This window comes from Sorex araneus, chromosome X, assembly GCF_027595985.1.
Source record: "Sorex araneus isolate mSorAra2 chromosome X, mSorAra2.pri, whole genome shotgun sequence".
NCBI classification, from domain to species: domain Eukaryota; kingdom Metazoa; phylum Chordata; class Mammalia; order Eulipotyphla; family Soricidae; genus Sorex; species Sorex araneus.
The window spans coordinates 240,758,490-240,775,189 of NC_073313.1; the positions used below are offsets into that span (position 1 = coordinate 240,758,490).

Here is a 16,700-nt window from a genome sequence, read left to right on the forward strand (position 1 = left end):
CGAGACGGAGGCTGCTCCCCTCCCCTTCTTCCTCCCCGTGGCCACTCAGTGTCTTCAACGTCTTCGCCTCTCCGATACCCAAATCTTCCCACCCTTTCCCATTCATCCCCAGCCTGACCCCAAGACCCTAAGACTCTATTTGAACACCCCGTAGGACTTGACCTTTTTTTTTCTTTTTTCTTTGCTTTCTTTCTTTTTTTCTCTTCTTCTTCTTCTTCTTCTTTTTTTTAAGATTCACTCCCTTTTCACAGTGAAACTTCAGTACCCCTTCACGAAGTCTCCCTCTTCTGTGCGCTAACTTATGCATAGGTATGTGGGCATCTGAGGGTAGGAACCAGGTATGGGCTCCGCCGTCCCACCCGTTATCTTGGTCCCTTCTCTTTAAGTAGCTGACATTCAGGAGAATTGTGATGTAGATGTTTGGGGTTTATTTAAATTTATAATAGAGACTGACATAGGAGAGTTTACGTACTGTTTTTAAATAGGCAAGATGCTTTCTAGTCGCCTTGGTGGAACGCTGGTTTTTATTCTTTTCCAACCATAATCTGAACAGTGGAAGAAAATGGTGGGAGAGGAGGCTTTTAGAAATGGTGAAAGGTGTGCTATGTTACTGGCAGAGCTGCAGAGAAGAGGGTTGCTTTTTTAAAATGTTTTAATCCAAAGGACACGCCATCAAAGTTCCTTTACATAAAATTTCTCACTTGCAGCCAAGTGTCTTCAGTCCACTGCGTGGACCATTTGACACGTTGCCCTTTCCTCAAGGAGGGTGGCGTGGATTGATCCGGCTATGGCCAAAAGTTCGTGGAGCAAAAAGCAGATGGAGACTTTGATTCCCTAGGGTTAAGGCTTGGGAGTTAAGATGTCAGACCCTGCACAAGCATGCTTGTCTCCACTTCTTCCTCCCCCGCCTGCCAGTAGAATTCTATTCAGTTGTAAGAACTAAGCACATTGAGGTGGAAGTTGTTCACTAAGCCCAGGGCTGTGGGTGTAAGAGAGGTGGAATGTTTGATTTTTTTTTTTTTGTCTCTTGAGTTTTGGAAAGGGATGAGACTAGGTAAGAATAATTTTGGATAACAAAGTGGTTCTTTAATGAGGACTGTTCTTTAAGTTGGAGACTTTGTATCATTTAAAAAAAGTCAAACCCAGAATAGCTCGTTTGTTTCATTGAAATGTCAAAGATTATTTAATTTATGCAGAGCAGATACCATATTGCTCTTTTATTTAAACTTAAATTGGACTTGTAACTTTTCTAGGAGAATAATAAAGCTTGTGGATCCACCCATTTGATGGACATGCCTTTGTAGCTGGGAAATGCTCCTTTCAGAATATTCAAATATTATGAAGGAGTGAATAAACTATATAAATTTTGTCTTTAAGCACAAAGCATGTAAGTACTTGCAGAGATTTCTGCACTGCTTGGTGCTATATGATAAGCCTCTGGCAAGTTTTATAAACCAGATGAGTAGTGTTAGACAGGAGATCAGAATCGAACTTCTGTTGAATTTTTTTTCAAAGATTTAAACTCTCTATAAGATATGCAGTTTTATGTAATGAGTATGTTGGATGAGAGACCAAAATAGGACATCTATATAAATCTTTTAAGATACACATTTTCATGCATGTCTCATTTGGGCACTTTCAGTTACCACTGAGAGCATGTACATTCTCTTTGTATTGCTAGTAAAGAAATCAAGACTTAGAAATCTGAAATATGATACACACAGGTACTGAATAGTAGAGACCAGCGTGGAGATGGCAGGTGCACCAGCTCCAGTTCTTGGGGTCCTTAACAACTTCTCAGAGTGCATCTTGTATTCCAGATTTTACCATAGGGTAGGCCTCTCTCAAACTTAGTGTAGTCTCACAACCATTCAAAGTTTCTTGTACATAGCACACATTCTGTCTCTGTCCGTTTATTACAGTGAATAAGGATAAAGGTACAGGGGAACACCAGCCAGGGAGATGACCGAGACATGAATAAGTGCTTTGATGTGCGAGGTCTGGATTTGGTACTCTGCCCTGCCTGGTCTCCCAAGCACTGCCTGGGTTGACACAGAACTCTAAGTGGGGAGTCGCCTCTGAACACTGTCAGGTGTGGCCCCCAATCAAAACCAGTAAGGGTAGATAGGGGTAATGCAATAATAACCCAAGTCTACAAATCAGTTAAGTGGGGTTGATATATCTCATGTTGTTTTGTAAGTTTTGGGGGCCCACATCCGGCTGTGCTCAGGGCTCATTCCTGGTTCTGAACTCAGAGATCACTGCTGACTAGTTGGGAAACCAACTGGGGTGACAGGGATCAAACCTAGATCAGCCACATGCAAAGCAAGTGCCCTCCCCACTGTGCTGTCACTCCAGCCCCAGGTTGATATGTATCAGTTTGTTCTGTTAGTCTAGAACTGACTCTGCACTGTCACTGTCACTGTCAACCCATTGCTCATCGATTTGTTCAAGCGGGCACCAGTAACATCTCTCATTGAGAGACTTATTGCTCCTGTTTTTGGCATATCCAATATGCACGGGTAGCTTGCCAGGCTCTACCGCTCGGGCTTGATACTCTCAGTAGCTTGCCGGGCTTTCCAAGAGGGGCGGAGGAATCGAACTCAGATCAGCCTCGCGAAAGGTGAACTCCCAGCCGCTGTGCTATCGCTCCTTGTTCTGATGATCTCAAATTGAAGGTGAGCATATAAGACTTTAGAAGCAGTCATGAGGGCTGATAAAGTACCAAACATTAAGCACAAAACTATGATAACAGAGTATTAAATCAGAAAAGTTGAAAAAAATAGATGTTAGGAGAACGGAATTTTCTATATTTCACAGTTAAATTTCAATTTGTTGTCTTTTTTTTCCCCCTTAAAAAGTGATCAGATAAACTTCAGTGTCATCATTTGTCTATTGTTTCCATAGAAACAAGGTCAGGATACCAAATCCAAAGTACAGCCACATTGATAGTTTGCCCTTTATGTCTTTATTTCCATTTTATATTAGTTTCCCAGGAAACTGAGAAATACCTACTTAGATGTAAAACATTTTGACTGTTCTTCAGAGGAAAAAAATTGCTAAAGTGGTTGCTTAGATGTAATCTGCTTGTTAGGGACTGGAGGAGAATGTTTCGGAGGGTTTCAGCACATGATGCGGAGCTCTGGGTTTGTGCACCTCGCTGCGAGTTCCCCTCGGTAACCCCCAGATCTGCTTTTTAAGTGATGTGCTACTTTGTTCGGGGATGTTTAAGAATATGATGTCCTGGGGCTGGAGCGATAGCACAGCGGGTAGGGCGTTTGCCTTGCACGCGGCCGACCCGGGTTCGAATCCCAGCATCCCATATGGTCCCCTGAGCACCGCCAGGGGTGATTCCTGAGTGCATGAGCCAGGAGTGACCCCTGTGCATTGCCGGGTGTGACCCAAAAAGCAAAAAAAAAAAAAAAAAAAAAAAAAAAAAAGAATATGATGTCCTTAAACAAATTCCCAAGAACCTTGTGTTGGTTTCCAGTAGACTCAAAAGCATTTTCTACTCCCTTGTTTTTTTAAAAAAATTTTTACGTATATCTAGTAGAATTGATGGTAGTATCCATAACGCAGAAGAAGATACTAAAGTCCTCTTACTTGGTTTACTTCTCATCGACTTCTAATATAGCCTTTTGTGTTCTGACCTTAGAAACTGTAATCTGCTGGCTAAAGAACTCTTTCAAGTGAAACTCTGTCACTTGAAAGTACCCTTCTGCACAGGAGAAGTAGGGAAGGAATTGGCAATTCTGTATGGAAAAATCTGAGCGTTGGATGGCCACACACACTCTTTCTTGATGACTGTATTAGGCATTTGTGCCAAAGATTTAAAATAATAAGGCATTCTCTCATACTCACATTCAGAACACTTATTTTGGGTTAATTCTTAAACTTATATACATATAAATAAACCCTTATTTTATAAAATAGGATCACTGTTTTGTAAATTTGGCAGTGATGGAGCTAGGGAAATTACGCAAAGGGCTGGAGTGTGTGTAGAAGTCCTGAATTTGATTTCTGGTATTGTATGGTCCCTCAAGCTCCAGAAAACACAACAGAAAAAAGAAAGCAGTGAAATAATGAAACAAAGCTATTGGACCTGTGCTTGACATCTTGAGAAATGCTTCAGGATTTATTTCCTGCCACTTCACACAGTTCTGTTGCTGGACGTTTAATGACAGTGCAGTGTACTACTGAATGATTGGCTCATCATTCAATTACCCACTCTATGAGTTAGGCATCTTGTATAGAAAGTCATAAACTATTTAATTACGGTGCTTTATGTTGATGGGACAGATAAAAACTGATGTGTTTGTACTTCCCTATAGAACTTAGATGGTATATTTTGTCTTATGACTTAAATTCATAGTCTGTGTCATTGTTAAGAGTGTTTAACATTAAATGTCTTTATTCCAAATCAAAATTACCATTGATTTTTCACTAGAAATTAATCCTTTTTCTGGTATTTGTGGGTTTTGGTGGTAGGCTTTCTCACATCTTTAATTATGAATACCTGTTATAGCCATCACTGAAAGTGAGCTGAAAGTAGTGTGAGTATAGATAATAAACCAAGGACAGCATAAGAGAAATCTTAAACTTAGACTGTATGAATGAATGGGAGGATTGGGAGAAGTAACTAGTTTAGGGTATCCTGAAATGGTTTGGGATATATTGAAGCTTATTTACATGATGCTATGTAAATAAGGACACATAGCGTCATGTATGTGCTATATAGGGGGAAATCCCCTCTATAAATCAGATCCAGTATTCTAGAGGGCCCCCAGGAATAACCACAGGAGTATTTAAGCATGCAAGGCAGTGTATGCACAAGGCCCTGAGTTTAATCGCTAGTCCTTCATGCTCTCTGTAACTAAGCCCAGTGACTCCTGTGTACCATTGGGTGTGGGCTTGATGATCACCCATCACTTTTGAAGCCAGAGCCGCATGTTATCACTGGGCTTGAGCACTAAACTGTTCTCAACTAGGATGAGTATCAGCTGGAGTGACCCGGGGGCTCCCTGGACCCTGCTTGGGAGTTCCAAATGTCAGACATCAGGATGCTAGGGAGAAAGTAGAGGAGGGCTAGGAAGGAGGACAGTTTTACAAGGGTCATTTAAGATGACTGATCTCCCAAGAGCCTTTGACGCTGTGCGAGGACAGACATCCACTCAGATCCCACCTCCAGGTGGGGATATGCTTAGCTGTGAAGAGGACAAAAACTTGACAGGGCAAGTGAGTTTCAGGAAGAATATGGTGGATTCTTTTCCTTATATGCCAAGTGGGCCTTGACATAAAGTAATGGATTTCAGTTTAATTATATTGACAAATCACTGGAGAAATTATATGTATGGGAATGGTATTGATTACTTTTTATTTGGAGGGGGGTGTTGTTGGTGGGATGCAGGAAGATGCCCTGTGTTACTTGGGAGCCTCTTCTGGTATGACGTTTGAAGGGACCATGTGGTGTTAGGAAGAGAACCTGGGCTTCCTTCCCTATGCAAAACATGTGTTCTGGTCCTTTGACTTATCTCCCTAATCTATCTAATGTGTGTGTGTGTGTGTGTGTGTGTGTGTGTGTGGTGTGTGTGTGTGTGTGTGTGTGTGTGTGTGTGTGTGTGTGTGTGTGTGTGTAAGGGGTTGAGCTTAGGACCTCCCACATGCAAGGCAGGCACTTTGCTGCTGAGCTGCTTCCTCAGCCCTGATGTTACCATTCTTAAAAAAGAAAAAATCAGATTACATTGTGAGAACAAACAAGGGTGGAAGCAAGGAGACCAGTTAAGAGGCTAATGCAGTAGTTCAGATGAGTCAGCAGTGACTTGAACAAAAAACAAGGTCCTAAAATAGAATGACTTAAAGAAATTAAATCTAAAAGTAGGTAGCAAAAATATGAATGGCTAAGTCACAGAGAAACAGGGGACCAGGAAGATGGTTCAAGGGGTAGACCACATGTGTCTTGAGGCGCTGAGATTGACGCCTGGCCCCTCATGCCCTCTTCACATCCCTGCAGTGTAGCGTCTAAACACGGTATTACAGGTCCCTACCTTATTTTTGGGGAACCAAAGTAGTTTATTAAAAGAAATTTATATGTGAGGGGTGACAAAGAGATACGTATTAATGAGTGAACAAGGCTTCTGGAGAATGGCTTTTGGGCGAACGTCATGGACAGTTTCCCCAAATTGTCTTGGCCTATATTCTTATCAGAATACAGGTCCCTATTTTAATAAAACAAGAGGCAGATTACCCTTAGTCATATATATATGTATATATATATATATATATACATATATATATTGCTTTTGGGGTCACACCCGGCAATGCACAGGGGTTCCTCCTGGATCACGTACTCAAGAATTACTCCTGGCGGTGCTCAGGGGACCATATGGGATGCTGGGAATCAAATCCAGGTCGGCACGTGCAAGGCAAACGCCCTACTCGTTGTGCTATTGCTCCAGCCCCAGTCATATCTTTTTACACAATTGAAATGCAAAATAAAAAATATGCTGTAGTTTCCCATTGGAAGAAATCTAGAACATGGCATTTTTGGAGAAGGCTGTGATAAAACAGTGAAATTCAAAAATTGTAAAATGGTTCATCCTCTCAAGAAGGTCAATTTTGCACAGTCTCACATGCTGCACTTAATCCAGATATTCCACTTTGAGGAATCTGTCTTAAGGATGTACCACAAATGCAAAACCACATATTTGCAGGTTTTTGTGATATTATTTTCAGTGTAAAATACTGGAGATAGATGTCAAATAAGGGCTGGTCAGATAAACTGGTCCATTCACATAGTGGAGAATTAGGAGCTGTAAAAAGAATGCAATCCCTCTTTACTGTTATGACATTGCCTCCAGTACATATCACTGACAGAAAGCAAGAGGACATGCAATAGGAACCTGCGTGCCAGGAGCAGGAGGAATAATACATCTTGCTTATTAAAAAGCAACTTGCAGAAATTCTTGCTTGATTGCATGACTTTACTTTTTTTAGTAAATAGCCAAAGCCATATTAGCTAAAGATGCTTTTAGCTAATGTGAGTGGACATTTCTTATGCTTTACAAGAAATGCTAAATGCGCTTTTTTTTTAACTTTTGAGTTAATTTGTGCAAGCTTTGTTGCTTATTTTGACTTACATATGACACAGATCAGCCTTGTATTTCATGTCTCACAAATAATGTCAGTATTGGACCGACCTTTTTTGCGGTGCAGGTCACCCCTGACAGCGCCTAGAGATCACTCCTAGAAGGGCTCCTGAGACTATATGTGGTGCTGGGGATTGAATCTGGGTCAGCTGCATGCAAGGCAAGCACCTTACCTGCTATACTATCACTCCAGTCCCAGGAACATACCTTTTTTTCTCTCTCTCTCTCTCTTTTTTTCACATATGAGAAAACAGACCCTGAGTTATACATTGAGTCGTCTTAAGATTTTTTTTTTTTTTTTTTATTGAATCACCAAGTGGAGGGTTACAAAGTTCTCAGGATTATGTCAGTTATACAATATTCAAACACCCCTCCCTTCACCAGTGCCCATCTTCCATCCCCAACCCCCCCAGTATATCTGCCGCCCCCTCCCACCTCCCTAGTCCCCACCCTTGTACGTGATAAGTTTCACTTCATTTGCGCTTATCTCGATTACATTCCATGTTTCAACACACAACTCACTACCGTTGCTGGGGTTTCCCCCCAAAAAGAAAAAGACAGTCCTATTGCCAATGAGGCATTTGATAATTCTCCATTACTAAGCATATAGAGATATGAAGTCCGTCCTGCTGTTTGTTACATAACTTTTCTTTTTCCCCCTTGCCCCGCGCCACCGAGTTCACGCCTGTTTAGTAATCGGCACGCTGTCTGACAAAGGGAAAAAAACCGAAGAGGATGGTTATTTCCCGTCATCAGCCGGCGTGGGGCTCTGGCTTAGTTGATAGTCTAGTAGAGTGTCTGGAAGCAGTTTCTGGAACCAAAGCTCTTGCGCTGATATCGGCTCCGGCTCGAGATACCACCAGCGTCCCGCTGGTCCATGTACCTAATTTTTCCCCTTATTTCCCATTCCCACGCCACCAGGTCTGTTTGCTTAATGGACATCACACTATGTTTGACACCACGCCACGTTTCTTCCCGAGAAAGAAGGATATTTCTTCTCAGCCGGCGTGGGGATATAGCTTAGTTCAGTCTAGAGAGATGGCTACCATTTTGATTGCCTTCAATATTTCAACAAAATACTTACTATTCTTGTTAGGATCACCCACAAAAGTCCGACCCATTAAGAAGGAACCATTACCTATTGCTGATACTAAGATGACATTAGGTCGCGCGGCCGCAGGAGCGGCCGCGCGGTTCTGGGTTTCTGTCTAAAGTCCAGGGAAAAAGTTGAAGGAGAGAGAGAGAGAGATTTCCGCACGGGGGACCTGGCGGAAACTCTCAAGTCACATACTGCAGGTTGCTGGTGGGCTGCCGGTGTCCCAAGCAGCTCCATCCTCTTCGTCAGTCATTCTGGGGGTGCGGGCGCGGAGAAATGGGAAAGCCCACGTGGCTGCACTCTCTTTAAGTGTCCGATGTGGGCGGAGACCGGTACTTCCCCGCCCTCGATCCCCCGCCAGCCGCGCCGCGCACTTGGGTGCGTCTCTCCATTTTGTGCTCAGAAGTGGGGTAGATGCTGTGCTGTGCCCAGAGGTTGAGGGGAAGAGAGATAGATTAAAGAAAAAAAAAAAAAGAGAAACGCCAGGCCCCCGCTCGGGGGACCTGGCGGAAACTCTCAAGTCACATACTGCAGGTTGCTGGTGGGCTGCCGGTGTCCCAAGCAGCTCCATCCTCTTCGTCAGTCATTCTGGGGGTGCGGGCGCGGAGAAATGGGTCGTCTTAAGATTTTTAAAAAAGAGACTTGATACATCAGGAATGTGAATTCCAGATACATGGCGCACAGGAATAGAATCTTTAGAATGACTCACACATGGGCCTCTCTGAGTGCAAATTTGTGGGGGTGCCAGTTCCAGTCTAGGTACTAAGGAGAAGCAGCCAGGGATGGAACCCAGGACCACGCATGTGCAGAGGATGTGATGTAAATGGAATCACACCTTGGTTCTGGCTGCGGTGTTGTAACAGGGAAAGCCTTGCACTCCATATGGTCACTTTTAACTTGGAGGGCTAACCTTAAGGTGAGATTGAACTTTCACCAAGTTAAAGTATGGCACCAGAGAGATAGTACAGAGGGGAAGGCGCTTCCCTTGCGTGTGGCCAACCCAGGCTTTATTCCTGGCATCCCATATAATCCCCTGAGCTCTCCGGGAATGATCCCTGAGCACTGCTGGGTATAGCCCATCAAAAAAGTACCTATTTGGGGGGGGGGGGGTAAACAGTAAATTTGCATGATGTGTAATGAAAAAGAAGTAACTTAAATCCAAACCCAGAAATATTCTTTTTTTTAAAAAAAAAAAAAAGTAGGTTTTCACCTCTCTGATTTTTCAATTTTTTTTTCCCACTTTTTGGGTCACACCTCGTGATGCACAGGGGTTACTCCTGGCTCTGCACTCAGGGATTACTCCTGGTGCTGCTTGGGGGACCATATGGCATGCTGGGACTCGAACCCCGGGTCAGCTTCATGCAAGGCAAATGCCCTACCCGCTGTGCTATCGTTCTAGCCCCTGCTTTTTCAAATTTTTTAAATATATTTTTATTAAGGTACCATTATTTCCAAAGTTACTCATAGTTGAGTTTCAGGCATGCAGTGTTCCAACACCAATCCCATTGCCAGTGCTCATTTCCTGTCACCAGTGTCCCCATGTTTCCTCCCACCCCCCAGCCTGCTTCCATGACAGGTACCAAGCAAAAAAGTTTGGTTGTTGTAGTTTGGATCTCATGCTAAGTTTTGTTGGTTTTGTGGCTCTGATACATCGATACCTCTACCTACACATCTTTACACCTCCAATGTGTAAGCTTTGTGCCTCTTTTCCCAGTTGCCTCCCATTTGCATCCTCCTGTTTCTCCTCTTGATTTCTTTCCTTCGCTGTCCTTCCCAGTTCAATAATCTAGGGACCAGGGTAATCTGGGTAACCCTTTGTTTGATATCTTGCTTTCCCCTGACCTGTTATTCTATATCCCACAGATAAGTGAGATCATTCAGTATTTGTCTTTCTTTTTTTCACTTACTTTGCTTAACAAGATATCCTTCAATTCCATCCAAGTTGCAGCAAATTGCATCATTTCATCCTTCCTTACTGCTGCATAAATAGTATTCCATTCCACTGATCCACTGATCTGTCCTTGGACACCTAGATCAATTCCAAGCAATTTAGTCCAAGAAACCAAGCAAAGTGCTCTATAGAAGTATTTCAAAAGTCTACTTCATTATACAACCTATCATCTTAGTAACGTGAGTTAAGGATTAAGACAAAACAGATAACCAAGGTTGATTGGGGTACGGAGATGGCTGGAAAGGCCAGAGTTGGGAGAATTGTCAGAGGCTAGACATGCAGAAGTTAGTCTAAAGCGAGCAGTAGGTTGGGAGAGTGGGCCGTGTGTCCTTGGATGAGGAAGGCTAGCCCATCAGGTATGAACTGCCTGTCTGGGGTGAGAAATGGGCAAGGATATAAGTGCCTGGTGGTTGTAAAACTTGAAATGTTTGTGTTCTGTGCAACAAAATGAACACAGTGGTAGAATGGAGGGTTGATAGAGTAGCTCTGAAAGTGGAGTCAGCCTTTATGTAAACTAGTGACCAGCACTTGGCTCAGAAACTGCTGACATTTTTTATTTAATTGGATGATATTGAAATCAATATGTTGAGATCAATTTCCTTCTGAAGTATGTGTCTTCTGTCAGATAATTTCTTGGTCACCACTTCTCCCTCTGATACTTTGACAAGGAAAAGTCTTTTATTGACAGTTAAAATGACACAATTTTAGCACTTTCAACCCTAAAGTACTTCATTTATTCTAACACGTGTGCAAATAAGAGCTTAAAATCCATAGATCAGAGGAAAGCAGAACTGAATGCTGATGGTTGTTTGCAGATTTCCTTCTCTAAGGAATGTTTACATTGAGACTCAACCTTCATTTTTTTCTGAAATTGTACTTTTCCTGTGCCAATATATCATGCTGTCAAATTGCAACTTAGTATTGTTAAAGTGATGGGTCTTTAAAATGCAGTTTTGATCATAGTAAAAGGGAAAAAGAGCCAATACAACAGACCCTGAGAGTCTGCCTGTAAACTAAGCTGGCTGCAGTAAGGGGGAGGGGGTCTGGAATGGGGACAAGAAGGGACCTAGAGTGGAGGGATGTTGACACTCCGTGCTAATGTGGTTCAATGACACTATAGCCCTAGAGCATTAATAAAGAAACTTATAATTTTTTTTAAGAAATATGCTTTTAGTTATAATCCCTAATCATGAGCTCGAGTATTTCTAGGTTCAAACATTCTTAGAGGTTTCCTTAAAAAAGTCATATTTTGGAAAGAGTCATATGTCAGCTGTAATGTAACTCGCTGACATTTCTTGTCATTGTGCAGGCATATAGGCTGAGAAGTGGCTAGAAGGCTTTGTTTGTAGTTGGCACTCTTTCAGTTGTGAGGACGATAGCATCGGCATCTGCATCCGTGTTCCTCGAGCCTCTCCCTCAAGCCTCTGACCTTGTTTCGTTCCTGTGGCTTCCTTGTCCCTACTCGTCTCGTGCTCCCCATGTACGGGATTTTCACCTGTGGTTCTCCTTCCAGCGTCTGGGCCCTGGTTGATGAATGCTGGTCCACACCATAACATGGTCTCAGACATTGGGGAGAATACAGAAATACTCTATTTGTGCATGAAAGTGAGTTTCCCATCTAATGGCTTCAGTAGTCTATAAAATTGCAATGTAGTCATTGTATTTTTACCAAAAATTGTGTTATATAGAAAATTCTGTGCTTTAGAATATTAATATTTTCTGAAAAGCTCATGCAAATTGAGATTATGTCCCTAGTAGGTACAATACTATAAATTACAGGTAATTCCCCAAAGCGGAAATTGCACGCTAACTGTGGAAAAAGGGCCAAACTGCGGAAGAAATGAAAAGGAGAGCTACAGGGAGGTTTCTTCAGCTCCTGTTTCAGTACTACAGTGCTGTTGCTGGCAGTATTTTACACTGACGGATTCGCACTGATGGATTCAGTGTGAGAGAGAAAGCAGCTTCAGCCTTCTTCACTGAGCCAGAAAAAAAGGCTGATTCTTTGGTCATCATCACACTTTTTCGTTTTGGGGGGCCTCCATTCAATGCTCATGGTCAGCGGTCACTCCCTCGATCATCAACCAAGCAGGCCGAACAGGTCTGTGCTGGGCCCAGCAGTGTTGCTTTATCCAGGGACAGGAGGACTCTCCGTTCCATAGGAATTGAGGTGGACGCACTGGGCCCTGACCTGTCTCTCTTGCTCAAATCATCCCACTTTTGAAGAGATAATATATTCTTTAGGGGGCCGGGATTTAGTGTAGTGCCCAACCAAGTTCAAGTCCCGCCACCGCGTTGTGTCCCACACATCACTGGGTGCAGCCATAGAGGCCCCCAAGTACCACTGATGGAGGCCCACAGCACCTCTGGGATAGCCTGTGTACCACTGTGTCTGGGGTCTCCTGCACTGAACCGACAGCTCGTTGGTTGAGAATCAATGATGGGACTCTTGAACCTACTGAGCACTGCTTGGGAGCCCCCCCCCATATACATGTATCCCATATATATGTATATATCCCATGCATATGCTTTTAAATCAATAGCTGTACATAGGAAAAACATTTGCTAATAATGTAAGATTAGAATCAGACTCTTAAACCCCAGGTGTAGGACCCAGGAATAGGGGTTTGGGTATCTATCCATTACACAATATATGCTGCAGTAATGTTACGTACTAATAATAGCTTATAAGCTGTATATTGATTAGAGCCGTTTTTTTAAAAAAATATTTAAAGCAATTAAAATGCAAGCAATAGTTGAGAGCTTATGGGTTGAAAATTTCTGCTCATGTTTAAGGAATGAGCCAATATTTTATTTAACCCCGACTCTAGTGTGATTATCCTAATTACTAATTAGCGAGGTCATTTCAGTTGATTTTCTTTAACAGACTCTCTCAGATTAGTTTAAAATTAAATGTATTTCCTTGCAATGAGTGCCAGGAATAAATTAAGTACTACTTAACCTAGGAATCAAACGGTCTTCTCAGAACCCATCTTGCTTTGCTCTCATCTGTTGGTCTGGCTTGCCAGGTTTTTCCCCTACTTGTACACGTGGGGGCATCTGACAGTTCCAGATGAGCTAAGGAGCCTCCAGCAGCCTGTCTGGACCCTCAGGATATTCCAAAGGGGGCATAGATGGAAATCGGGTAAATGGGGGACAGGCCATGAGACTGGGGCCCACGCAGGAGACGGAGGGGTTGCAGGAAGGATACCTTGGAGTACAGCTGCCCTTTGCCCTCTGCTGCAAGGGCAGCCCTGTGGTAGGAGAAATACCTGATGTTTACTTATCACTTGGAACTCATTTTGCTTTTTTCCTGTGTTGTTCTTTGTTTCTATCTCAGCCTTCTTGATTTTTTTTTTCTTTTTGGGTCACACCCGGCGATGCACAGGGGTCACTCCTGGCTCATGCACTCAGGAATTACTCCTGGCGGTGCTCAGGAGACCATATGGGATGCTGGGAATCGAACCCGGGTTGGCCGCATGCAAGGCAAATGCCCTACCCGCTGTGCTATCGCTCCAGCCCCAGCCTTCTTGATTTTTATATTTATATTCATAGTAGCTAACACTGGTTTGGGGCAGTTTATGTGCCTGTGTTTTGATTTTGGTATGACATTTTCCCGGACTGAACATTGAAAGTTGCTAATTAAAATTTATCATGCCATAGACACTAATACATCATATGGCTATTTCTGCATACATTTTTAGGTTAAGAACTAAGGTAGGAAGTAAGTCATGAATCCTTATGGCAGCCTTTGGGGTAGAGGCAGCTGTGAAAGCCTCTGCTGTACTGCAGAACTGAATTCATTTTTCCAAATAGCTAACATTATCTCATTTTTCAAATATGTGGAAAAACTTTAAAATGAGCCTTTTTACATAAAAATGTTGAATAGAAGATTCATTAATAAACTCAAATGCAGGGAATTTCCCTGCAGAACAAAGCAGTTGGTTTAGCTATGTAAATTTCTAGTGCTGGCTGTATTGTTAAAATGGATGGTTCGGATTCCTGTTGTACCAGGAAGTTCACATAAGGTTCTGTTTACTTGGGGAGAAAAAGATTCCAGGTACATGAGTTTGCGAAATGTTGAGTTAGTCTTCACTGCTAGAACAATTTTTTTTTAAAAAAATCAGTGTACAATTTTATTTCTCCAAGAGTCAAGGATAGAGCGTTGTTTTTTTTTAACCATCCAAGCACCACACCCCCTCCCCCCACCCCCCACCCCTGCTTTTGTAAAAAGTAGAGCCATTATTAACTTCAGATTTGGTTAAATACTTCCTTTTCTCGACCTTGGTACAAAAACGACTATTTTCAACCGCTATCTTTGTTCGCTTTCTTGTAAGATTGGTTAAATAACTTCAAGATGGACTTTATCAAGGACTATTAGGGTAGTTTTCTTTTTCTTCATTCTGTTTTGGGGCCACATCTGGCAGTGCTCAGGGATCACTCCTGGAGGCACCATGCCTACCCCACCTTCTGTGCTGTCTCTCCTGCCCAGCTCTCTTTTTCAAAAGCTCTTGGTTGCTACTGGTTGTTGTTTGACCACACCCGGCAGTATTCGAGGACTAGGCCTGGCTCTGCACCTGGGACCTTATATATGCCAAAGATTTGAACTGGGTTGGGGGTGGGGGGGGCGGTCAGTATGTGCAAAGCAAGCACCTTAACCCCTGTATCCTCTGCCCTTAAAAACATCTATTTTCAATGAGTTGATATATTTATTTTTTTAACTTTCTTCCTCCTCCCCAAGCCCCTTCCCTTTATGGCTGTCCATACTGCTGTGGTGGTGGTGACGGGCACGCACACCAGCTGTGCCGTGCGAGAGGCCGGCAGTGCTGCAGAGACTGCCCTGAGCTCCTGCCCTTTGAGCCATCTCCCTGTCTCCCACCCCACCCCTACCCCTTGCTTTTATTTGTGATGCTTGGAGGCAGGGTTGGGGGGGGGGAGAGAGAGAGAGAGAGGGGGGGGGGAGGAAAGGAGAGAGAAGAGAGAGAAGGGGGAGAGAGAGAGAAAGGGGGGGAGAGAGAGAGAGAGAGAGAGAGAGAGAGAGAGGAGAGAGGGGGGAGGAGAGGAGAGAGAGAGAAGAGAGAGAGAAGGGGGAGAGAGAGAGAAAGGGGGGGAGAGAGAGAGAGAGAGAAAGGGAGAGAGAGAGAGATTGTAGTGCTTGCACATTTGTCCTCAATGCTCCTCGTGATTTGCACGTGCTCGCTGGGGAGTGTGCGCCCTTGAGTTGTGGCATACAGCTAATGGGTGTGGCACCCACCAGATTTACTGCAGTGCTAACATATGTGCTTTGCTGGGGCTTGCAGTTCCTGGTCCTGATGTGCACACATCATTTCACTTGTAGTGCCTGCACACCCTTGGCTGAAGTGTGGCCAGAAATTGTTTGGGAGCACCAGGGACCACAGGCAGCTGAGGTGCCAGGATGGTGCTCGGCCCATCTGGCCAACTGGCCGTTGGGAAATTTGAATTTGTGGGCGTGTTCTTGCAAGGGAGGTGCTCTAAGCCACCGGCTGGATTCGTCTCCCAGTTCTCCCCTGCCCTCCCCTCCCTTCCCTCCCCTTCTCTCCATGGTGCCTTTGGATCCCATCTAGTGGCAGTTCAGGAAAATTCAAGTACATATTTTGTATTGCCTGGAATATTCACCTACCTTTGTGCCGGGAATGCTAGCAGCAGACTTATCTTGACGTGGGTTTTCTTAAGCAGCCCTGCCCTTATTTAAATTACAAATATGTGACTTGGAAGAAAGAAATGAGAATTTAGCTTTGGAAGTTGAGAGCAAAATTGAAAAGGTACTTTTTCCCCATGGAGAGTGTTCCTAGAACATTACAACATTAAATTTTTATGCAGTTACCTTAAATCTGCTGTGATAGAGTCCTCAAGTAAACCACAATTAACTGAGTTCATTAGTTGAATAAGGCTAGAATTTTTAGGCATTTGGTTGTTTAAAGAGCATTTGTCAAAAATTATTTTTGACATATTTGAATCTTAGTGGATACCTTAAAGTAATGGACTATAGCATAACTTGTTTATTAAGGCCATTCTTGGAATGTTCTAGTAATAGCAGCATAAAAGAGGTGACTGTTTCTAACTCTGATATACATAGGAGAGGGACAGCACATCATTCACCTGAAAGTTGAAGAGATTATTTAGAGACAGGTTTCTTTTTTCTCTAAATCTAGGATGTTTTAAAAAATATAACTTGCTTGTAGAATTTTTGTAACCTCAAAATTTTAATTTTGTTCCCTTTATTAAAATTGGCTTTTTATTATTAGTTAAAACTCTCCCTATCTGTTAAAATTGATGTGTAACTATTTTTTAAAATTCTGTATTTTCCTGCCTAACCCCATGTTCACAACATTTCCTCTTCTTCCTTCACAGACTTAGCTTTGGAATCAAACCCTTCTGATCACCCCAGGGCAAGCACAATCTTCCTCAGCAAATCACAGACCGATGGTAAGATATTTTTCCTCCTGAGAAAAAGCGTGACACGACTATTTTTGTTTTGTATATAATAGAA

At 43.0% G+C, this 16,700-nt stretch overlaps 1 protein-coding gene across 2 annotated transcripts in view; it reads left to right on the forward strand.

Moving 5' to 3' along the window:
* The window catches only part of CCNYL1 (cyclin Y like 1), a 45,967-nt gene that overhangs the window by 1,003 nt on the left and 28,264 nt on the right, over positions 1-16,700 (forward strand). For both annotated transcript variants that reach the window (XM_055121039.1, XM_055121038.1), the window contains exon 2: positions 16,562-16,636. In XM_055121039.1, the coding sequence (XP_054977014.1) occupies positions 16,562-16,636 (75 nt within the window). The remainder of the gene's footprint in view (positions 1-16,561; positions 16,637-16,700) is intronic.